General features: G+C 42.7%; 2 protein-coding genes across 4 annotated transcripts in view; one reads left to right on the top strand and one right to left on the bottom strand.

Annotated features, from left to right (window-relative positions):
• Positions 1–12,302, top strand: part of clec16a (C-type lectin domain containing 16A) — a 62,336-nt gene extending 50,034 nt beyond the window's left edge. For 2 of the 3 annotated variants that reach the window (XM_050068574.1, XM_050068573.1), the window contains exons 19-23: positions 307–458; positions 1,292–1,496; positions 2,383–2,553; positions 5,209–5,346; positions 8,048–12,302. In XM_050068574.1, the coding sequence (XP_049924531.1) occupies positions 307–458; positions 1,292–1,496; positions 2,383–2,553; positions 5,209–5,346; positions 8,048–8,646 (1,265 nt within the window). In that variant the 3' untranslated portion in view covers positions 8,647–12,302. The remainder of the gene's footprint in view (positions 1–306; positions 459–1,291; positions 1,497–2,382; positions 2,554–5,208; positions 5,347–8,047) is intronic. The other variant, XM_050068575.1, reaches the window with a different exon arrangement.
• A 7,719-nt stretch (positions 12,303–20,021) lies between these two features.
• On the bottom strand, positions 20,022–22,233 carry socs1a (suppressor of cytokine signaling 1a). The gene is made up of 2 exons (XM_050068595.1): positions 21,990–22,233; positions 20,022–20,925 (listed from the first exon to the last, which is right to left on the bottom strand). The coding sequence occupies exon 2, from the start codon at positions 20,866–20,868 to the stop codon at positions 20,161–20,163; it is 708 nt and encodes a 235-aa protein (XP_049924552.1). The 5' UTR covers positions 20,869–20,925; positions 21,990–22,233; the 3' UTR covers positions 20,022–20,160.
• Positions 22,234–25,266: the final 3,033 nt, after the last annotated feature.

The following is a 25,266-nucleotide window of genomic DNA, read 5'->3' as shown; positions in this document are numbered from 1 at the left end:
TAAAATGCGACCGATCGCTGTGGCTCCCCCTGTGGACCAATGTTGTTGTTTTCTTCTAATTTTTGGTATGACTAAGTCATGGTGTGGTATGCTGTACATAATCACGGAAACTGTCAGTGTGTCATTCTGTCAGTCAGTCATTCTGTCTGTCCCACGTTTTTCTACTCACTGACGTGGTCAATCTATGTGAAACTGCACATAGGCACATAGGCATTGAGGATTGGCATAGGTAGAAGGTGACAAAGCTACTAATGGGTATGGACTAGTAGCAGTAATTTACCGTCATGTCTGTCATCTTTTTTTCAGATAACAGTGACCTAATCGCCTGTATGGTGGTCAGTAAAGATGGTGGCCAGGCCCAGAGGTTCCTTGCTGTAGATGTGTACCAGATGAGTCTGGTCGAACCGGAAACAAAACGCCTTGGATGGGGTGTGGTCAAGTTTGCCGGCCTTCTGCAAGTAAGAGAAAAGTGGCATGTTCATGTTAATGTGGACATGTCTTTGTGATAAAGAGGGAATTAAATGTTCAGTTATTAAAACCATTGATATTTGTGTTCCACATTTTTTATCCTGTTTAAGGTTTTACCTATATCTGCTTTACTTACTTTACACGTTTTTCTCCTTCCTTTTTATGATTAATTCATCCATTCATCATCCTTGCTTTTACTGTCTCCTTATATTATTTACAACTTACGTTATTGTCTTCTTTTTTATGTAATGTCCCATTTCTTTTTTGTTGTCTTTCTTAGTTTTCTCAATTCCTCCCTCACACTGCCACCAAGTTGTTCCTGTTTCTCTTCCTTCATTCATTCCTCAGATGATTGTTCAGCCCATCATATTATTTTTCATTTCATCATTTTTCATTTAGAAATCATGAGAGAGCATACAGTAACATATGTTAATGTAATTTCTAGGTATTCTGATGAGTCGAAGCATGTTAAGTCATGCTGTGTCAGTGCCACCTCGAATAAGTTGAAGTGGTATTGCATTTATTTTTTTCTGAAGAAATTCTAAGATATGTATGAGTGTAGTAAGATGTTGGGAAATGGACATAGAAATTATTTAGTTATAAATTATTTTTGCAATTTCTTTTTTGTTCTTTATTGTTTTTATCTGCCTTTATTTTTCTGTTTTTGCCCCACTATTTCCTCTTATTGTCCTTCACCTTTTTGTCGTCACATTCTCTATTTTCCTCTTTCTTTACATCTCTCTGTCTCTCGCTGTTTGATCTCTCTAATGCTCTCTGCCATTTGTTGCTCCCTCTCCTCCCCCCTCCGTCCCTCTCTCAACAGGACATGCAGGTGTCTGGCGTTGAGGACGACAGCAGGGCGCTGAACATCGTCATCCATAAGCCCAGCTCCAACCCCCACGCCAAGCCCCTGCCCATCCTGCAGGCCAACTTCATCTTCGCCGACCACATCCGCTGCATCATTGCCAAGCAGAGGCTGGCCAAGGGTCGCATCCAAGCCCGACGCATGAAAATGCAGAGGATTGCAGGTGAGTAAACAGGAAGCTTTTTAAGGTCTCTGCTGTTGCTCAATAGGTCAAAACTCCTTTTCTCTTTGTATAGTGGCTGCCTTTTTTCACACTAAGGCTGAAAGTGTTTGTGAAGCTACTTTGAAAATACAGTAGAATGGATTTTTACAAGAAATCACATGCAATGTTAGCCAGAAAGCAGTGAGTGAAAAGAAAACTCCTATAAACAGAATTGCACAACACTGAAAATATAACCGCAGAGAATTAAGTCAAGTCATCAGTTTATGTAGAACCACAGCTTAACAGCTAGCACTGCTTCTTGCTAATGTTTAGCAGGGCCTTATCAACTTATTAACATTATTAAAACAAGTCAGTTAATTATTTATCACTTTTCGAAATTTAGTAGAAGTGAAACAACTTTGCAGCAGAAGTGTAATAATGTCAGTTATTTCCATGAACTAAACAGTGTCCTTCTGCTCTTGTCCTTCAATTCTAATTAATTAATGCATTATTTTTTACTGACTTCCTCCTTCCTCCAATGGTTTTGTATTGTAAGGGCTGATGGATTTACCCATCAGTCACTTGTACTTCCCCTCCTGATATTCTGGTTCTGTAGAATTACACACAAAAGTAATAACAGAAATCTGAAATCTTGTCAGTGCAGCAAAGAAAAAGAGGATGTGAGCCCTGCCAAAATAGTCACTGCAGTTACAAAAAGCCAGATCCTCTCATTGGCTCAACAGTCATGCATAGAAAAACATGTCCTAGTTACATCATGTTTTTCCCAGTGAGACATGCTCTCCCAAAGTTTGAATTGAGTCCCTTTCTGTGACATGAAGCAGACGCTCTTCTCTGTAATTTGACACTGTAAAGGTGCTCTAAGTTTCTCTGCTTCCTCTGTGTGCAGCTCTGTTGGACCTGCCAGTGCAGCCCAGTGCGACAGAGGTGTTGGGTTTCGGTCAGACAGCCAACGCTTCACCCAGCGGCCTGCCGTTCCGATTCTACGAGCAGTCGAGACGGGCGCCCAACGACCCCACGGCAAATAGATCAGTCTTCGCCTCCGTCGACAAAGTGCCAGGTGACATATAGATAACCAGGGTCCACTGCCTGCACCACAACCTTAGCTTAAACACGAAAGACACACTGGATACTACGTGAAAAATATTACAATAGACAATATTAGAACATCAGGTAATGGAAAATGTATTAAGACCTTTCTCACTGAGTCTTGGAGAGCCTTTCTTGAACGTTACCCTGACAACCAAACAACATGGTGATAGTATCTTAGGTGGAAATGGGTTTGTGATTTGATCTTTAGTGTAGAAGTGTATCAGTTAGTTTGTATCAGGTGACCTAGGTCAGATGCTTTGTGTAGATATACGACTCCTGAGAACGCAGCTGAAAACTTCCCTGACCTTGCACTCTGTTTTTGTTTAATTCATGTATTTCCTTTTATGTTAAATACCATTTGCTGTAGTTTTACTTCAGGTTCACATTTGTTGCCTTGTCTCTTCCTGCTAAGCCCTTTTCATGGGTTTGTATTACCTGCTGCAGCTCCTGAATAGGACTCTTTGTTTGTCCCAGCAAGGACACCTGCCCCTGTTTAAAGCTGGGGTAGGCAGAAATCTGGAAAAGGCAAAAAAGAGGCAGAATTTGAAAATGGACCCTCCTCCTGCAGCTCTCTTCTCTGTCCCATTTGTCCAGAGCCCCTCCCACCAGACAACCACAGGCATATGCACACGCTTCATACAGTAACCAAGTGTTTCCCATACGTTTTTTTTTTTCCAGCATTCACTCAGCCCTTCCCTGCCTCACTTTATCAGACCACAAATGAGACAAGAACTTGCAAGCTAGCCGCTCACTGTCATCATCCTTGTTACTCATGTTGTGGACTGCTTCCCTGGGAGGAGAGCTGGCATTAGTAGAGACAGACCTTTAGTAGGCAGCTGTAGCAGCCCAAATTCAGCCAGCACAGATCCCCCAGTGCCACATGTCACCGCAGGCTGGTGGTCAATGGCAGTGCCAGGTCTAAATTGTGTAACAGCAGCAACAGAAAGTTTGCTGATCCGGCAGGAAGTTGAGGCTTTCTGGTCCCCTAGAGCTGCTGACTAACGCCGGATTTCGACTGGATGCGTGTCCGTTGCGGAACGGCAGCGCTGGTTATCCGTTGCGTGCTCCGCCGTCCGTCAATACCCACTGGCTGCGTTTGCTGTGCGGTGCGGTGCAGCTCCGCCAGAAGACATCTCGGTGCACTGCCATGATTAATATCTCCTCGTCCATGGTGTTCACGGGGTGAAATGACCTGACCTGTTGACTTCAGGCCTGCCTCTGCCCATTATGTAGTTTTTAAGGTGTAGTGCAGGGAAATATGATCCGCCGTGAACACTGTGTATTTTATTTTGAAAATTAACCGGATGTTTTATTGTGTTTCTGTGCACGACTTCCTGCCCCGCACGATCTGCTCTGTGCTGAATTGCTGCGTTGTGCTCCGGCGTCCAGCAAAAATAGAAGTCCTGCGTATCTGTTGCGGAGGGCTCCGGAGTGCCGGAGCTGAGATGGAGCCGGAACGCAGCACAGCCGCAGCCGGTGGAAACACACACATTGACTAGAATTGAATCCTATCGGCTCCGCTGCCGTGCCGGAGCGGAGACGCAACCAACACGCATCTGGTGGAAATTGGCCTTAAGTGTCAGTTTCCAGAGCTGCTGCCTGCTCTTCTCCTGGCGAGGTGTGTGAGGTGTTTTGCCGGGGAGTGAGGCAGAGGACACACTGTGATTGAGGCTCTAGCTAACGTTAGCTGCATAAACCTGAACTTGAAGATGCAGCCATTTGTCTTTGGCTTAACTATTAGCAACATTTTCTCTCCATCTCTGAAACGCTCCACCAATATTGAAATGTTTTTTTTTTTTTGTTTGTTTTGTTTTTTTGTCAGACTCTCTTTTAGACTCTTTGATAAATCTGTCTTCCTTCTGTGGGTTGTAGTGTGGGCAGTTGTTGCCAGTGCTGGAATAGCAACTTCCTCCACAGGATTCTCCACCATTGAATCAGGCTTTCCCCATCTGTAGGGACGTTCATGCGCATCTGAATTTGTAGAACAGCCAATAGGAATGCCCGCTCTCTGAAATGACTTGTGATTGTCACATTCCTGTTTGAAAACAGAGCCAAGAGGAGGTGCAGCAGTCTTGTGTTCTTTCAGTCCTCTTGAATTACAATATGCTCGAAGTTTGCGATGAATTTTTGCCCAATGATGCCTGAATAAATCTGCCTACTCCAGCTTTAAAAGGTGACGGTCCTGAAATCAAGGCTTCATTACTGTGAAAATGACAGCAAGCTGCGTTTTTGAGGATAGTAAATTAATTAAATATCACTTTAAAGGTCAACAAAAGTCAACATGTTCTCACCTTAAACGGCAGTTTTTTTCTGATTAGTTTCAATGTGATGTATGTTTTGAGTGAAGTGTAGTGGTCGATATAGGTTATATGTCCCATGCACACATGCAAAAAACTGCACCTGACACGTCTCTTAGGGTAGGTACATGGTGTGTGTGTGTGTGTGTGTGTGTGTGTGTGTGTGTGTGTGTGTGTGTGTGTATATACTGTGTACCACACAATTATTCAGACTCAATTTGTGTCTTTAGGGCTAGACATGGTCAAGTGAAATAATTTCCCAGCCATGGTAACACATGACTTTATGTCTGTGTGTGTGTGTCTATGTTCATGTGCGCCATCTCTAGGTTTTGCAGTGGCTCACTGTGTGTCGCAGCACAGTCCCTCGCCCCTCTCCTCCCCCTCGCCTCCCTCCAGTGGGAGTGGGAGCACAGGAAGATGTGACTCTGTTACTGCAAGCACTATATCAGCTCAGAGCCCCACAGGTAGCTAACACACAGTACATGCACATGCCCTTCATACATAAAGGCACACATACAGAGGCACATACGGTGCATTACAAGGCGCAGAATTCGGACGTAAATCAATCATGTCGGGAACGTAGCTTGACTGTTGAGCTGAGGTGTGGTCAACACAGTATATCTTCACACAGAACACACCTAGAGTATTGGGCATAACTAAGATTCAGTAACATATATACACACACACCACAGTAACCACAAAAGTTTGCAATTTTGTCAGTTGAGCTGTTGATGTATAGGAAGTTGCACAAGGAAACATAGGCGTCCTTGCGCTGCCTCTACATGTGTTGTTTGTCTGTGAATGTAAGTGATCACATATCTTCCCTTTAGAGTACTTGTTAAACTGGTTCACAGTGGTGTGCCATACCTCAGAAGTTTCATGCTAGTGTCACTTTGACCTTAACTCAGCTGAATTGAATACCAGAGCAGGTGAGCGTTACATTGCACCCAGTGAGAACTGAGCAAGGTTGGGTACTCGATCTGATTAGGATGTTAAAATGAAAAGGGTTCCTCATGGTTACAGGTGTTTAACTATGTCTTTTTTACATAATAACATTAATATGATATTGAATGTTGCATATAAACTGCCAAGAGTTTGTGAGGCACATCACTGCTAAGAAACTGTATCATAAGAGTGTCTTATCTTATTCAAATATTTTATCTGTTTAGGCTCGGCTCTTTGGCACTGAGTGTATTTGTTCAGACAGTAAGACTCCATCCCATTTCTTATTTTTACCCCTCCCCCTCATTTTCAAGTCCCCTTTTGCTCTTCGGTACAGAGTTACAAGGTACTGGTTGAAATCTTCCCGTATGAAATGGGACAGCCTTTTGAAACCCTGATACATCATCAGTAATCGTCGATTGGCATTTGTTGTGGCATTATCACGACATTTACCATTTGTCTGATGAATATAGAAAAGCATGGACGCTTGCGAGTGTTCACAATTTCAGTTTCACGCTGTCAATCGATCAAACAAGTCATAAAATAATAATAAACACTTCTTCATTACGAGGCCAGTTGCATTGCTCTGTAGGCTAACGTTAACAACCTGTGCTCCCTCTCTGCCAGTCTGCACTGAGGAGCGATAACAAGTGCAGCAACTTTGCTGCTGGACTTAAAATAAATTGTGGGTGTCATATGCCATTAAAGGGGAATGCGACATGGAAATATGTCAAAATGCGGGACTGTGGTGCACAAACCAGCAGTGTCAGTGTAACGTTAGCTAGCTAGTTAGCTACTGACACATAAGCATACTATTAGCGTTGTAGTTTTTGTTTTTTTAGCATAATTTTATAAAGAAAAGAACCTTAATGCATTGACCCAACATTAAACTGAGATCATTTCAGTGGTAATCAGATTTTTAAAATATTTATTAACATAGAAAATACATTTATGCGTTTGTTTTTGTGCTTTTGATGGCTTCTTGCCAATGATTTCTCACAGCACTTGTTTTGGAGCTTGCCTCTAACCTCTGTTTGAAGGGCCATATGTCCCTAACACTTCTCCCTACTCCTCTATCCCATCAAGTATCAGGACACCCTACCCCAAAACATGAACAAAACAGAGGGGTGTGGGCTAAGTAGTAGGAGCAAGAGGGATTGACCCTAAGTGTTTCATACACTGACTCATACCTAAATAGCTTCATACTGCAACTGCAGCTAATATCAACAAATGTAAAACGGCACATCTGTAAAAAATGTATTTCATGACTAATGCATTTCCACTAAGAGGGGCCATTTTGGGAGAAAAGAAACTGTTTTCAGATCTTGTTGAACAAGTAAAACAGTCTGGATCAGTTCATTCACTCTCCAGAGTTACAGACCCTAAAAAAACTGTAACCTTCATACAGTGGTTTGTTCTACTTTTATAGGTCTGACATTGATTATTTGTAAAGCTGAACCCTTACACTCCTACAGTGTGAGTATGCTTACACAGTAATTTACATTGCAGCACTACACATAGCTTATTTCATAGGTCTCTCCACACAAACTGTGCTGTTACTGTTAAATTACCAGTCCAGCCGCTGTTGCTACTGCTACTTATATTTACATTCTTGTGCTGTGTCGACCCTGTACTCTCGCTTTTCTGCACCAATCATCAACACTTGAAACCGTCCCAACCTTGTTAAAATGCTCATTCTTTACTCTATAAACAGTGAAAACAAAAGGAGCTGGTTGGTAAACACGCTGCGCTGTTACTCATCAGTCTGCCCGTGTTTGGCCCTTCCTTACTTGTGTAGATCTGTAATAGCTACATGGTGTCTGTTAACGTTCATGTGCAAGTCCTGATGTTGTTAGGTTTATGGATTTATCATGTATCAAGTTCTAGGCAAGGGATCTTCATTATTTTTCAGCTGAACATGAGACAGCACAGGGACCTCCTACTACATATATTGTAGAAAACTGAGATGCATATTTAACTGGGCGGATAGAGGTTGTCAGGCAGAGGGCCCTGTTGGCCTCACGCCACAGTCTTTTCCTGTATTTGCTTTTCAGGTAGGTGACGGTGGAAACTCCACTTTCACAAAGATAAGTTGCTGCAAAAGGCAAAATATCTTGGGTTCATGTTAATGTGTATTTTCAGACCTATTTAATTTTTTGGAAAGAAAAAAGCCACATATTGTGTCTTTCTCCCCGCCTCACTCTCTCCTCTGCTCTCCTCTAGATGATGGTACATTTCTGGAGCACACCCCACCCTCGTCCTCAGGCGGAGAAGGGGAAGGAGGAGGCGGAGAAGTAACGCTAGTCTCTGCTCTCTCGGCCCCAGTCATGTCTCCAGCCCTGGCCCCGAGCCTCACCCCAGCGTCCCAGCCCACCATCTCCCTCCTCACTGACAACAACGCAGACACCCTTAGTGTGGAGTCGCTAACGCTGCTTCCCCCTGCAGACTCACCGCACCTGCACCCCTGCGCCAGCCACGTTCCCGCTACGCACTCCCTCCAGAGACCAGACGCCTCCATCGCAGAGGAGGAGGAGGAGGAGGAGGAGGGTGGCGAAGAGAAACAGGAGGATAGGAAAGGAGAGCAGAGGGAAGAGGAGGAGCTGCAAGAGGAAGAGGGGTCGCCGACGGATGAGACGGAGACAGATGCAACAGTAAAAGAGGACACCACGACAACAGAGCTGGTCACCCCCACTGACGAGGCACCAGAGAGACCAGAGGGAGAAAATGAGCCTGAAGGTGAAGACACATGTAAAGAGTATGTAGAGGACACGGAAGATACAGAGATTCGCACTGACACACCAGACTCACCTGAACTGGATTAAGCAACACACACAATCACGTTCATGCACTTAAACAAGTCTCTCACGCACTAAGAGGACAGTGAAGTGTGATAGATAAACTATCCAGCTTGACTGCAGTATATTTTCATGTCGCGGCCTGTAGATAGTGTGTGATGTGAATAGTCATAAGAGGATTTTGGAGGCATCTCAACATTTGTGTTTGCACATGAAGAAAGACTCTTTTTACTCAGAGCGGACAAGACACTGGTCGAACTCGAGGAAGGCTTAAAGCACATTTGATTTCCTGTGCGCCTGAGTGCGTCCGATCATGTTTTTAGCAAGCGTGTGTAAAGGCGCGCAACCAGCAATGTTTTTTACTCATTCTGATCGATTGTTTGTGAGCTCAAAGAAACACATACACATGCCACACGCTGCTGCTGTGAGCTGTTTATCCACGTGTGAGGTTTAAAAAGACCTGCTCTATTTTTGTGTCTTAGGTTCACCACCAGTGTTTTGTGGTGGTGGTCACTTCTATGCTAACACACACACACACACACGCTATACATACAGTCCACACACGCGGTCAGCTGCACTTGCCTTTTAACTGCTGCATGTCAGACCCGTTAGCAGTTACTGGCACTGAGAACTGCCACAGGGTAGGTGTGTGTATTGTTGCTATGGGCTTGAGTGACAGTTGTGTGTGTGTTTTCTACATTTTCTTTAGTTCTTGTTGCTTCAGGTGTATATTAATGATCCATTCGTTTCCCATTTATTAACAGTTATAGAAAAGGTGTTAAGTGATCAGCTGCATTTTAAGCAAGGAGGAAGCAGGTCTCATCCTGTGAACATTCATTTGATGTTAACGTGGCGTTGTAGTTCACAAAACCTTGTTTTTTCTTTAAAGGTACAGCTCACACAAAATCAAAAATACATGCGTTTCCTCTTACCTGTAGAGGTATTTATCTGCTAGCAAACAAGGATTCTTTTATATTAAGATGCAAGATTAGATGTGTGTGAAAGCAGCTTTCTTTATGGTATCACAGTTGGTATCCATCATTACTAACATTAATCTCTTGGGCTGACAGGTTAGTACAGGTTGCTTGAGTGCAGTGTAACAAAGCATTTTTTTGAGATATGCAACAGTAATCAACAAACCTTGACCTCATTGGATTTGTTTTTATTTTCAGCATCTGTTCCAGGTCACTAACTTCCTTCCCGTATCCATAGTGTAGCTCTGAGTCTGCAGGAATTAGATGAGTGTTTATTCACAGAGCTGATTCACCTACAGTATCAGCAGACTGACTGACTGACAGAGTAATTGATTTGAAAGATGTGAATGGAGCTGAATAAGTGGTACAGTGGTGATACATAATGGATAACAGTTCACTGAGGAGTAGTAGTAAATAATTCAGTTAGTCCACGCAGGCGTTCATTCATTCTCTACATGAAGCATTTCAGTCAATAGCAACACAGGCGAGCTGCTGCTTTACTGAATGAAAAGCTGGATAGTGTTTGATATATTTAGGAAAAAAGATACAAAGTTAATTTGCTTAATTAGATGAAACTCTTACAGCCTCATAGAGTGATAGAGAGCTGATAGATATCAGTGATGTTAAACGTGCCGACTTCAAAGAGTCACAAGACACCGTTTGAAGTAACATCTGTGTCTTCAGGTCTGCACACTGCCACAGCAGCACTGGGTTGAATGTATCTGCTGGTTGCCCCTCAGGCACTGACCTTAGCTCTGTTTAACTCTCAGTGAATCTGGCTTTAATACGTCCCTGCTATAATTTGATAAACTGGACAAAACAAGGATGATGTTGAACCAAAAAAATATATATAAAAATCCCCATTTAAGTACTTGTGTACCATGAAATCATGATTCTCTAGGGGAGACAAGCAGAATATAATTTGGTAAATAACCCCCCAAAAAGCCTAAAGCATAGTGTTTAGTAGGGCTGGGTATTGTTTGTTGTTGTTGTAAATTACAATACCACTGCCAATCCCAGTAATCTTAAAGTGATACCAATGCCAAAAGAGTTCATCATTGGATACCCATAATGTGAGTGGAGTAGCGTGTAGTGCAGCCACACTTTTAAATGTTTTGGTGGCATTTCGGCACACTGAACTGCCAACTCTGTCAATACTAGGACTGGGTATCATTCATTCAATTACAATACTAGTACCAATACCAGTACCGTAGTAGTGACATCAGTATTAATAGAGTATTTAATATGATTCCCTTTTTTTCTTCTTCATTCGATAACCGTAATGGGAATGGAGTAGTGTGGAGTGTAGCCATACTATTGGACGTTTTGGTGGCAACTCGGCACACTGAACTGCCAACTTTGTCAATATAAGGCCTGGGTATTGTTTAAAAAAAACCAATACCAATAGAGTACTGCATTTAATACTTTTTTATCTACTTCATTCGATACCCATCATGTGAATGGAACGCAACGTGTGAAAGTAAAATCTCACCAGACGCCACCAGGTGTGTATAGTCATACTTAGGAACATTTTGGTGGCATCTCGGCACGCCGAACTGCCAACTATGCCAAATACACCATGCTGGACTATACTACAGACTGTATGGCTTGTAGCTGCAGTAGTGGGCCAGTCTTGCATGAAATTGAAGAACACTTGCGATGATTGGCTGTGTGCAAAACCATACGAATAGTCATTTTTTTCTAGACCTGGGTACAAAATAAATCAAGTACAGGTATCGTTTAACTGGAGAAGCTTCATCAATACTTGGTACTTGGTTATTTTGGCCGATACCTTAAGGTAATTGAGTACAGATACCCAGCCCTGGTGTTTAGGTTGTATTGTCACTCTAAAGCGGGCACACAGCTGTTTTTAAAACTAAAAGCAGTCTTGGAAAACCACCATTAAGATCTCTTCACGTGCTGCTCTGAGGTCAGTGTCGAGGGGCTAACCCCTCCCTTCCCTCCTCCTTTAATCAGCTGACTAAAGCTTTACTACTGCAATAATCTTAAGAGCTAACCAATGAGAGGAGAGATGAATGTAACAGACAACTTGTGTCTCCAAACAGTGGCGTTATTTGATCGTTCTGAATGAGATCATTGTGTTTTATCCTTAATTCATGACTTGATTTGTAAATCTTGTTTGTAAAACAAAGGCAGAAATCTTTTGAGCATATTTTCTCTGTATCTCCTCGTTCTTTTTAATTATTAACTTCCTCCTCCTTGTTATCTCTTCCCCTTTGCTTTCCAGCTCTTCTTTTCTGTGCCATCACCTCCCAGCTTAAGTCTTAATGCTCGATCATTCTTGTTTTGTAACTCTGTACAGCCATCGACATGTTTATAAAGGAGAAATTCAGAGCAATACTCTTGTTTTTGTCTCTTTCCATCCTGCTACTGTAAATAGCAGAAGAATGATAGTGATGACCACTGGCGTGCTGAAGAGGCTTGGCACAATTTGTGGAGCTGTTTCTGATGATTTGAAGCAACACGCCGCCATGTTTGAAGATGGCGGCACGTCGCCCGCGACCATCGGTAACCTCTATCCAAACATGTCATGACAAGCTTCCGTTATTTTCTGATTGTAGTGTGTGTGTGTATGTAATATGTTTGTATGCTCTGTAAATGCTTTTTGCTTTTAAACCTGTAATTATTGTTAATGAACTGAAACAGAGGAATAAATAAAGATCTGCAATAAATTATTCTACTTAACAACAGTGAGGCTGCTGCATGAGTCTTGTTGTGTTTGCAGACAGACGAGGCTTTGTTTTGTTTTTCTGCTGCTCTCTCGCTCGAGTTTTTTTTTTTTTTTCCTTTACCCCCTTCTTCACAGAATCACTCTGTGGTAGTAACAGCAGAGGAGGTTCTCCTCAGAGTTTGAGCAAGAAAACCACAGGAAATATTAGAAAAAACTGCCAACCCCAGGAACACACTCACACGCACCCTTGTGTATGACATGACTGAGTGTGTGAAGGCTTCCAGTGATTGTGTTTCATGGATTCATGAGCTGTAAAACCCAGATGTACGCTGATAAAGATGGATGACAAAGATAAAGAAAAGATCCATCCTTCACTACCATTCTACAACCAGGTGTTAACCTGTTTTTGAGAGTAAAGATTTATGTATGTTTTTGCATCTGACCTGAATTCATATTTGTTTGTGTGTGTGTGTGTGTGTGTGTGTGTGTGTGTGTGTGTGTGTGTGTGTGTGTGTGCGTGTGTGCGTGTGTGCGTGCATGCGTGCATGCGTGCGCGAGAGAGAGACGGTGATGGTGTTGCCTCTACACCTTCTACCTTTGTTGCTGTGGCTGCTGCAGGAGCCCTCAGTCATCTTGTGGTCTATATGTGTTGCTTTTATCGCGGTTCCTCACTTCAGGGAAGTCTGGTTATGCGTGCGTAAACATGTGAATGAGTTCCTGGTACTGCAAAGATACTAGAGTGTGTATGTATGTGTGTTTTCTCTCTGTACCAAACCGCAGTGGCAGCATTAAATTGAAGTTTTGACTGTAGAGATCTTACACAGATTTGAAGATTTGTGCTGTTTTCACGTCTGCACGCCCTCGAGTTTAAAACGAGACGGTACTCCACGTATGCCGGTTCTGAGTATTAACCGTTGTATGAAGACTAATAACTTATATCTAACTCTGTGGTTTCCTTATGTTTACCTCAGTTTCAGTGCTTCTTGCTCCTCATTGGTTAGTTCAGTCACATGAGAGTTAGGAACAAGGAAGTGTTGTTGTGAGAGGGGAGAACTGTTAAGTGCTGCTTAGCAAAGTTATCTGTCTCCATCCTGTTGTTTCTCCTCATTACAAGTGAACCAACCACCACATATCGAACCCTCATGTTACACATATGTAGGGGCCTCTATACCAAAGTTTATACCAGCAAATTAGCTTAGCTTAGCACAAAGACTGGAAATGGGGGCAAACAGCTAGCTCTGTCTATAGCTAAGAAAATCTCTTGAGTCTTGTTATCACCAGGCAACAAACTGAAACTCTACTGCACCCAGGTGTAATGTGCAGGTCAGGGTAAGCTAATCTGCTTTGCCCCATTAACCAACAACCTGCAAACTCTGAAACTGGAGCTGAAAGCTTCTGGTAATTGGCATTGCAAATAACAACCTACTTGCTGCTAGCTCTATTGTAGGTTATTTCCAGTCAATATCACAATATAACACATATGAGGGCACAGCTGATGACATAAAGGATTCTGTGTGGAAAAAGAGATGTTTGCTTTCTTGCAGTGAAGACAAGGTGTTAGACCTACGTATTCTCAGAGGGCAATATTTATTTCCGAACATTATAACTGGAGAAATTTAAATACGTCGGACTTTAAGGACCCTGAGTGCAGTGGGGCTGATGATGAAGCTTCTTACTCTGTGTGCTTTCACACCTGCCCTGTTTGGTTTGGTTCAATCGAAGTTCATTTGCCCCCTAAGTGCGGTTTGTTTGGGCAGGTGTGAACACAGCAATCACACTCTGGTGTGCACCTAAACAACCGGACAGAGGCCTTCTTGAAGAGGTGATCGTTTGCGGTGAGAACGTGTTCTGACCTCGATCTGAACCAACTGCAGCCACATGACACACTGTTTGGGTTGTTTCAGCACATCCAGTGCATCAAAACATTGTTTTCTAGTTGGAGCCGCGCCTCGTTTTCAAACTGTATGGTTTGACTAAAATGAACAATGACAGCAATATAGTCCACGATGAGCAGCGCTAAAATCAACCTGCGTAGTTGTCCCTCCATTGTGACATTAGAAAGTGTCACATTTATCTTGCAAGTGTACTCTTCTTCAACGTTTGCTTTACTTCCTGGATTTTTCCCACATGGAAATTCTGACCAATCAAGAGCAGCTTTCTCACACAAGGCATTTGATCTGGTCTGCTTGTAAATGCTGCCGTGAGAACACGAACCAACTCTAGGTAATTATACAACTTTGACACAAAATTAGTCCCTGATTCAGACCAAAGGAGACAACTCTAGGTCTGAAAGCAGCCTGAGAGAGAGACAGAAAGAGGGAAAGGGAAGGTGGAGGGTGGACTATTGCACCGTGTTTCTGTAAGGTACTCAGAAGGCTGCTCAATGACTCTCCCGTCCGAAACCTTTTCGCCTGACCTGCTGGTCAGTTCAGCCCCTGCATCACTAGCACCCAGCCCCTTATAAAAGTATAGTCTGTCCTTTTTAAAGTTAGTTGTTTTGTATGGATTAAACAAACAAGACATGATATGCTAATAAGTGAGCTTTAGAGGTGCTGGTAGGTGCATTTTGTTCCCTTGGGACAGGGCCAGGCTAGCTGTTTTCCTGTTTACAGTCTTTATGCTAAGCTAACCAGTGGCTAGCTGTAGCCTGTAATTTAGACAGACAGAATTCTCCACCCCAAAAAAGTGTGATAAGTTGTTGCTTTGAGGCAGAGGCTGGGGAATTTCTGGAGCCATGATCTAGCAGCTGTTAGAAGAATTACTACATTACACATCCAAACTGGCTTTAGTTGAAGTTTGACTGAACATCACTGTGTTGTGTGATTCAATTCAGTATCAGCATACTCTCATGAATCAGAAATTCTGAAACATCCCACTAACAAGAACTGGTGAGTAAATTAATCCTGTGAGAAAGCCTGAAGAAACAAAGGAAACGGATGACTCATGATCTTCTTCAGGGAATGGCGATTCTATATCTATTCTCAATGAGAAGTCAGGAATTAGTCCCATTGAAAAGCTGTGTCCAAGGAAACACAAGACCAGAGAGGATGCCAGATGCTGATGATGCAGATAGCTCTATCTCAAAGCCGATGGCCTTCATTCTTACCCACACTGAATGTCAAGCTCATTTTTAAAATAACCTCTCCTTGTTATATTTTCTCACTCTGTCCTCGGCCTTTTTCATGTGCACCTTTTTCTCGAGGTGTCGGTTTTCAATTCATTTCTGTAGAAGGGTGTATGTTTGTGTGTCTATGTTTTTAAAGGACAGAAAACTCCGAGCGAAGGATTCCACAGAAATCAGCTGATCAGCATCACACAATCACAGAACACCTCACTTCACCTTTCACTTCTCAAAATAGTCGGGAATGTCCTGAAAACCGAGACGCTATGAATGAAACTGCTACGTATGCCTCACTTACCACCCCACAAGAACACACACACACACACACACTTAGTGTTGAAATCTGTGATCTCATTTTCTATGTAAAGCCTAAAAAAGTGAGGAATGGTGATACACACCTATAAAACAGTAAGATATTGCAATCAATGCTTTTATCACTGACTCATGTTCCACTGTGGTGTGTCTTTGTATGTGTGTGTTCCACCCCTGCTCAGCCTCTTCCTCAAGTTGAGATAATTATATCCTCAAACGAGTCAGGCTTTACTTGAATTAAGATGTGAGTATTATATTCAGTATGACTCATCAATGTGTGTGTGTGTGAGTGTGTGTGTTTGTGTATGTGCGGCTACATTTGTCTAGACCCGAGAGATTAAAAAAAATCCCCCAAAAGATCACAAAGCCTCATGGTAAGGTTTGGGTTTAGCGTTGGAGTTCTGGTTAGGTATGAGGAAGAGGTTGGAGGTTAGTTAAAGTTACAATCTAACCAAATTAGAAATGAAAAGTACACCACACTGCCTGAAAAAGTGACACATACTCTCACAAATGTCATGAAACTGCAAAATTTCAGCAAATGATTCTGATTTCTAAAGATAATGCTAGTTGTGATCACAGCTCATCTTGTCTGTCTACAGTTCCCACACATTCTGTGACAGGCTACATGCCGCATTTTCTAACATTGCATTTTTATTTCCACTAATACAAACTCTGATGTCAGTCAAATGGAATTAATTAGCATAGCTGCAGCCACATTCATTTTTTAAGCCTAACCTGAAATTGGGATTCACCTTTAAAGTGACAAGATGTAGCTTTAACAGCCTGTCTTTAAACTTAAAGGTCACATATTATGCTGACATTCAGGTTCATACTTGTAATTTGGGTCTCTACTACAACATGTTTACATGCTTTAATGTTCAAAAAACACATTACTTTTCTCACACTGCCTGCGTAAATATACCTGTAATCACCCTCTGTCTGAAACGCTCTGTTTTTCTATATCTATAAACTGAAACACAGTGTTTATTTACAGTAACGTTCAGGTAAAAAATCCTTGTGTCATGTATATAAAATGAAACAGTGCTGGGCAACGCTGCCTCAATTGGTTACTTTATAGCAACCTAAAATAAAGGCCCACTAACAATATCAATATCAGTTTAAGTGTATGCAATATTCTGAATATTTTCACTGCTTTACCTTGCTGTCAGACAGTCTTTTCCAAAGGGGAATTGGTGCCAGACTCCATTGACAACATTCATTTTAGTTGCTGGTCTTGCGCTGCCTTGATTGGTTAGCGTGAAAGGTAAAGCGGAGCAAATATTCAAATATAGCATACACTTAAATTGAATTGATGTCATTGTTTTTTAGGTGGTAAAACACATATTGATGTGGCCCTGTCCAGAGCAGTAACGTTACATTGCTTAGCTTTCATGTCGGTAGATTTGGTTCACAAACATGCTATCAAAGCAACAATGTCAGATACCTTGGACCACCATGTTTAACCATTTATCCTAAAATGTTGAAGTTACGACTGAAAATGACAACAGATATAAACAAGGTTGCCGATGTCACATATCTCCGTAGTTGAAATCAACTGCCAGTTGTCTTGGAGGTGATTGTTGTTGTTAGCTTAGCATCACGGTGATCCAGTCTATTGGCTGTTTCACTGGAGTTGCATTGCTAGGGAACACCTTGGGTCCGTGTTTACTTCCTGTCAGCTAATGTCACTCGCATACACTGCAAATAAGAAATACATTTCTAATGTTTATGTTTTAAACCATATATATAGTATACTTGTGACATCACAAATTCACAGAAGTCCTGTCGGCTTGTTTAAAGGCACAGTTTCCGAATACGAACAGTGTGCATTTCTCTGTGGACTGAGCGTTTAGATACTTTCACGGTATGTTTATAGCACTTATACAACCTGCTTTATTTTGAAAAAGACAGGGGACTCTGACTTTTCACAATATGGCACCTTTAACACTTGATAGCTAGCTTAACGCTAACCAAACATTTTTTTCTGGGCTCAACCGCAGCTATACCTACCTACCTACCTACTTAGAGTTAATGCTTATAATTAGAATAGTTTGACCGTACTTTGACATCTAGCCTGGCTCTGTCCATAAGTTACTAGCACGTCCAAAAGTAACTAAAACATGAGTGCAAGCACCTCTTGAAGGTCTAACCCCACACTTTACTAGGCCTTATTAACTTACTAACTCCTAACACAGTGTGAGTGTAAAAGCAAGAACAGTTTTGTGGGGGTAATGTGCCAGACTTGCCAATGTTTCTTGACAGGGTGCTGTAACTTGGACTCTCTGCTTGTTTGAGAGTTGTGAGAAGATGGATATCACTCCCAATCCTGCATCCCACATCTCCTCATAACTCCCAGTAAGAAAATGAAACCAGCAGACAGACTGGAGAAGGGAGGGACACCTGGCAGATAAAAGAAAAACACTAGTGCTATATTGAAATGATGCTGAGAAGCCTCATCATTGTTAGCAATCTGATAACACTTTCACAACCTAGACACCCCACATTTTAGCTCCATTCAACAATCAGTGTTACCTTGATTTATGTAGCAGTTGAACTCTTCAACTTGTGGTTCAGACAGGAAGAAAGTTTCATCAACTTCTGCTGCAACTCTACAACAGTTGTAGAATGGATGAATGCAATAGCCCTGTGTAACAGGGTGAAATAGGTATGTAAGGTTCCTGTGTAATGACTGTCCCCAGAGTGTTTCACATGCTGTTCCCCACCCAATTTGACCATAGCTTAATTTCTTCAGAACTAGTCTTCAGGGAAGCTTGACTGTGTGAGTACTTACTGTCATGTGTGCTGAATTTTTTTTTTTTTAATGAAACACACATTCAAACCAGGTATAGCCACCTGGTTCAGTGTTACCACACCCGTTAAGGAATGGTGGTAATTCAGGCAGTGCATAGTTAACAATGGCAGTCCTTTGTTGCAGTCGTGCACTTGACAGGCTTTTATGTTCAGTATGAATAAAGTATTGTGACATATCTTTGACCTTTCACCTGCTTTCTAATATTACTTTATTCCACTCTGTTGGTTAACGGCTGTTCTGAATGTATGCTACACAGACGTTTATCAGAACTCTAAAATCAAAGGTGAGATGTAACTCTAACCCTGACCTTGATCTAACATGTCTATCAAACCACCAACCCCCTGAAAATTTCCCACTTCCTCCTGAGGAAATTTTATGCGCTGGGTCCTCATTAAGTTTAAAGTGTTACACACACACATACACACAATCACTCTCTTCATTATGTGTCACCTCTGCCCCTGTTTCTGGTAAGTGTGTGTGTCTAAGCGTAATAGTCCATTTACTACCAATGTAACCCCACCCACTTGTCACTTTACCCTACACAGATGAGTCATTGTGGTGACGATACTGTACGTAGCCGTGTCACGCTTCCTGTCTCTGTCTGTCTGTCTGTCCTTTTGTGTGTGACAGTCTGTGGACAAAGTATGTGAGATAGGGTGTGTGTCTGTCCCTCCGCCCCTGCCAACTCCCACCTCTCCCTGCACATGAAATGATTTCCGGGAGAAACATACCACAGTCAAAAAGTGACTAAAAATCCAGCAAGGTTAGTTTAAATATGTTTTATTTCATATCATAGAAAATAAAAAATATAGAAATATTCTTATATATTTAACTCAGTAAAGACAAACTTATTATCTGCCTGGCAGAGATGGTTGAATAAGAGGCGTGATGCCTCTACATACAGTACAACTTAACACCAGACCTCGTGACTCCAATACCATCTGACGTCCTCTACAGTATCTCATCTGCCTGCTGCGAGCAGATTTTAAAAAGACATCAAGTGGTATTAGAGCCATCAGTGCTGGCAGACATTCATGTGTGTTGTAAACATTCAACATTAGAGTATTAGAGTCTGCTACAAAATTAAATCCAAGTACCACAGCCTGTAAAGGTTTCGGCTGTAACCTCCAACAAGTCCACTCTGTTGATGCTCTTAAAGTCCTTCCACAATCCACTTTTAAATACTTTTGGGATTCTAGTCGCCACAAACTGGCAACTACAGTTTCTAGTAGAGCAGTCCCAGTTGACCCCACCAGTACTTTAATCTCTGTCATAGCCCCACTGTGTCTGTAGATTTCTCTTAATGCAGCGTTTTCCAAGTTTTCATGCTTCCTCAAGACCAGAAGGCGCTCTGTGCGTGTGCAAGTTGAGTCTCTGGAGGTAATGTATGTTGAAATGTCATGCCCTGTCCAATTGGAGGCAGCCTGTTCTTGACTGTGGCGATAATGTCTCTTTTTAAACTTTCTGCAGTCACAGGGAGATGCTTTTATGTGGAGCCATGGTGATGCAGTCTTAACCTCCAACACATGATGGGCAGGCTTTACCAAACACTCCTGTTTACTGTCACTTGGTAAAAACTGCCTTCTTGAAACTAAAAATAATACTATCAAAACTTTAAATGGCAAGCTAGTCATAGTTTGTAAGGGAATTCCAACAGGAAGTCTCGCACAACATGGGTGACTGGCAGCTCTGGCACCTGGCTTTCTCCACCACACAACCCCATGATGCGCTTCCTGCACAGCTCCTGCAGCGTTGGCTCCCATTTCCTGTACGGGATGCTCAGGCTCTTCTTGGGAGAGCTGGTGTAATGCTCCAAGAGGGCGAAGAGCGTCGGGAAGGAGCGCTCGTTGCCCGCCAGTGAGAACTTTTGCCGCTTGTAGTCGATGCGCACGCTGACCGGCCCGCTCTTGCCGTGGTAGGACAGCGTGAAGAAGACGTCTTTCTGACGGCTGTCCCGGATGAGGAAGCTGCCCAGCGGGGCGTCCCGCAGCATGCGATGGGCGTCCTCCACTCCCAGGGGCCCCCAATAGAAGCTGCTGCGCTCGAGCTTGGCCGCTGTGTCTGTGATGATCTTGCAGTCCTCCTTGCAGGAGAAGGTGGGGAAGTGGGTCAGGTACGAAGGGGGGACGGACACCGACCTCGGGTTTGGAGCTGGAGCGGCGCGGCGCTGAAGCTGCTCCAACTCTGTGCGGCGAGGGCTGAGAGCGACCTCGTGCCTAGCCAGTGATGATGATGAGGACAAGGAAGATGAGGATGAGGATGAGGATGAGGATGAGGACGACGACGAGCTTGACAGCTGGGTCTTGGCATGGCCTTCCACAGCGCTGTCGGCTACCATCCTACAGGGGAGAGAGGCCCCAGACCCTCTCCCATCTCTAACCACCACACTGACATCCTGCAAGAGACAAGACAAGAAACAGTTATCATCTGTGTAAGCAAATTATTAGGAGTTACATTGTCTTTACAAAATCATCCAGACAGTGGCGGTAAATCTCATCACTCACAATAACAACACACAACCTTTAGGCCATGACCATATAGGGCCATGATGCTCTATAAGGAGAGAGATTTGAAGTGTGGGTGGGCGTGCACAATTCTGTGACTGTCTCTGAGGGTAGGTTAGAAAGTCATTCAAGTTTCCATGGACCTGCACTGTGTTTGATATGAGTGGAATCTGCGGTTAGGGCCAAAATACAGTCAGCTATGATGTCAGCCGCAGACAGATTACTGTACACTGCCTGCGCACTCACACAGGCGTGCACACACAAGTTTATAGGGCTTGTAATGGCATTTTTTTCTGCCTTAATGACTTAAATTCCAGGTTGAGTAACTTGTTAAGCCAATATATTTTAAAGTAGTTTTTCAGGACATAAATACATTGCTCGAGCCTGGACTGGCTGGATGAGGCGATGCACATCTGTAGAAACTCATCAGCTGAGCACACACCTCAGTATCCACACCACCTTTCACATTTCAACAGGCCTATCCCCGTGTGTGATTCACCTCCTGTCTGTATACTTGAATGTGAATTACCTAAAACTTGTGCCACTAGTTAATGAGAAGTAGCTTCAGATTCCAGGAAAAGGTAATGATTAACAGGTGGTGACCTGTGCTGTAATTTTGGGGATCTCAAGTTTCAGTGCCAGATGATCATTATCACATGTCCAAGCCATGGAAACAAGTTAAATTATTATTTTGTTTTTTATTTAAAGTGTTTATCTCTGCTACAGTGTGCCAAGTTCATTGACTGCATCTCCTTGTAAAGCTGCTGTTAACATCTGGACAGTAGGAATAAGGAAAGGAGGAAGAATGAAACCAAACCCAAAAAGTCCACACCACTTTGATCCCATATTTCCCACTGCACACGGCCGGGGAAGAAGCAGCCATGATTGTTGCATTATATCATTTTTGACCTTCAAAAACAGCAGCACAGCGTAAGTCCAGTTTAAAAACTCTTACCGTTTTGTTCTAACAACAGCAGTTGTTTAAAGATCCCTTTGTGTGTAATCCCAAAATGCAAGCGCTGCGCTGGGAGCGGTAAATATCCTGCAGGTAATCCGTGACGCAGCGCAGGGTGGAGGGCTACGTTGCATGTGACAGCTCGGGAGAAACTTCTGCTCGAGCCGCTGGATGTGAGTTCCAGCCGTCAGGTCGTGCTCTGGTGTGTGTTTGTGCTGCCGTGGTAAACACTGCGCTTGTGTTTTATACAGCTCGTTGGCCCCTCCTCAGGTTGCTTTGCTTCCTTTCAGCCGGCTCACTTTAGCGGCAGCCGGCCAATTTCTGAGAAGCGAAAGTGAAACTTAGCTCAGGCAGCCCCAGTGCTCTTTCAGTTCGTTTCAGCTATTATTTGGAGAATTTCGAATAAACCGCAAAGCCACATGACAGTAGGACGTTTACAGAAAGACAGGTGACAGATCCGAGTAATGGCAGAGTTCATCACACATGGAGGGGCTGTTTTAAGTGGTATGTTACAAATGTTCTCTCCCCCTCTTTCTGTCTGTGGTTTTGTCACAAGCAGTATATTATCGACTCACTCCACATGTATGGCTCTAATTTAGATATGTATAATTAAACATTCCTGCGTCAAAACAGCAGTCATTTCAAAAGAGCACAGGATGTGCTGAGTTTATTATGTGGGATGGCCCCGCCTGAAGCAGTCTGCACTATCAAATGACCTATCAAGTTAAATGTCTTTCATGTCTGGTTTTGGCATTAGTTTCTGTCGACTCTTCAAGCAGATTTTGCACAAGTTCCTGATAAAAATCAGGCACACTGGGTGCAGGTTTCAAAAACCTTTGCCCACAAGGTAAGGCTTGATAATGATCTCTGCAGTCAGAGAGCACAAGTTATCATAGGCGTGGGCACAGGCCCAGGGGCCCAAAGTGTCAGCCCCTGCAAAAACACACACAGACTCACAGCAGCTGTGGAAAGGGGCAAAACAACTACAAAGAGACACAAAAGTAGCACTAAGAAACATAAAACAACTACAGAGAGACACAAAGAGACTATAAAGAGATGCAAAACAGCTGTAAAGACACACAGAGACTCACAACTATGGAAAAGGGCAGAAAAACTACTAAGACTCTCAAAATGACTACAAAGACATTCAAAATGTCAACAAAAAAATGCAAAATAGCTGCAAAGAGACACGGAGACTCACAACAACTATAGAAAGGGGCAAAACGTCTATAAAGAGACAAAAGGACAACAAAGCGATGCAAAATGACTACAGAGAGACACAAAAAGACTTTGAAGAGATTCAAAATGACAACGAAGAGACGCAAAACAGCTGCAAAGACATACAGAGACTCACAACAATTATGGGAAGGAGCAAAACAACTACAAAGAGACACAAAACGATTCAAAATGTCAACAAAGAGATGCAAAACAGCTGCAAAGAGACACAAAATGACCACAAAGAAACAAAACAACTACAAGGAGACACAGAAAGACTACAAAGATATTCAAAATGACAACGAAGAAACATAAAAATGACTACAGAGAGACACAAAAAGTCAACAAGGAGATTCAAAATGTCAACAAAGAGATGCAAAACAGCTGCAAAGAGACACAAAATGACCACAAAGAAACAAAACAACTACAAGGAGACACAGAAAGACTACAAAGAGATTCAAAATGACAACAAAGAAACATCAAATGACTACAGAGAGACACAAAAAGTCGACAAGGAGATTCAAAATGTCAATTAAGAGATGCAAAACACACAGACTCACCACAACTACGGAAAGGGGACAAACAACCACAGACACACAAAAACTACAAAGATGCACCACAGAGAGATGCGTAACAACTGCAAAAAAACAGGCTAAACAGCTCTAAAGCCTGTGTGTCTTGTTCCTATGCAGGAGAGATGATGGGGCCTTTTGCATGTCTGTTCCCACCCAGTAAAAACATGAAAGTAGCAGAGGATTATTAATTTATTTCCACCATGAATTAATGCAGAAAAGGAACAAATTGATGCATGAAATTTCACCCGAATGCAGGAAATTCATTTTCCTGGAGGAGGACCCCCAAACCCCCCCTACTGAAACAACACCTACGCCTTTCTGTGAAATATCAACTCACATGGGAAGGAAAATATAGATCTGTATTTTAAAAAAAGCAGTAGTGAACAGTTGACTGTAGCTGCATGGGGAACCAAATCAGTGTCTCGGCTGCACTTCTTCATTTGTTGTTAATTGTAGGCTCTTCTGCAGAAAGAAATTTGGGATGATTCATCTCAGAAAGGCTCACATTGTGACATCCTGACAGTCATTTCACTATTTTGACTTCCAACATTGAGCTAAGTCAAGCCAGTTCAACTGTGGATCCTATTTTTTTTCCTGTGTGACACATCAAAGAGTAGCTCACATTCCTCTTTCACTGTGATTAAATGTTATTACGCGACCATTATTGGCGGCATGTTGTTTCTGAGTAAGTGCCAACTGTTTCACATAAAGGCACATCGCTCTGCTGCCTATTTTTATGATCTCTAATTATTTCAGTTACGAGTTTGTACCAAAATGACAGCAAACATACAGAACACTAAATTTAAGTTAGACTTTAACTTTATTCAGAGAGCTTTTGTCTGCTCTTGTGTGTGTGCACACAATTATAAATTACCTTATCAGTGTTCCATGCCAAATGATTCATGTATTGGGCATGTGGCTGTGTAAAGTGCATACAGGGAGGCTATTGCACATGAATCTAAATATAACTGCACAAAAACACGCACACACCAATGTGGGCATGATAGTTCAAGTAAATATAAACTTGTTTTTAGAGAGCCAGATGAAGTAAGCCCTGGGTGGTCTAGTCAGGTTACTAAAGAGCGAGGCGGGCAAACAGAAAGTTAAGGAAAGGCTCAGGGTCAGCTGGCATTGCTGAAAGAGGCAGAGACAGACAGGCAGGCAGACAGGCAGGGAGGGAGGGAGATGATAGCTAAGATAAGCTGTCAATAAGGTCATAGTGTTAGTGTCGTGGTTAGTTTCATTTTATCAGGTCTAGTCTGACTCAACCTCAGATTAACCTGCAGGATCCGTTATGTGTATCTGGTGGTGTTAATCATGCCCGCTCTGTAGCACGGAGATAAAACTCGGGGGCTTTGTATCAGTCTTGCACCACTTATCATCTCCATCAGGTGAATGTGTTTGCTCCTCTCTCATGAAGACACAGCAGGAAACAGACCTGCAACCTGTTTTGTGTCCCCATACACAGTCCAGACTGTCAGTGTCTT

This window comes from Epinephelus moara, chromosome 18 (assembly GCF_006386435.1).
Source record: "Epinephelus moara isolate mb chromosome 18, YSFRI_EMoa_1.0, whole genome shotgun sequence".
In the NCBI taxonomy this organism is placed as follows: domain Eukaryota; kingdom Metazoa; phylum Chordata; class Actinopteri; order Perciformes; family Serranidae; genus Epinephelus; species Epinephelus moara.
The sequence above is the reverse complement of the archived record's forward strand: the minus strand, read 5'-3'. Positions and strand labels throughout refer to the sequence as shown.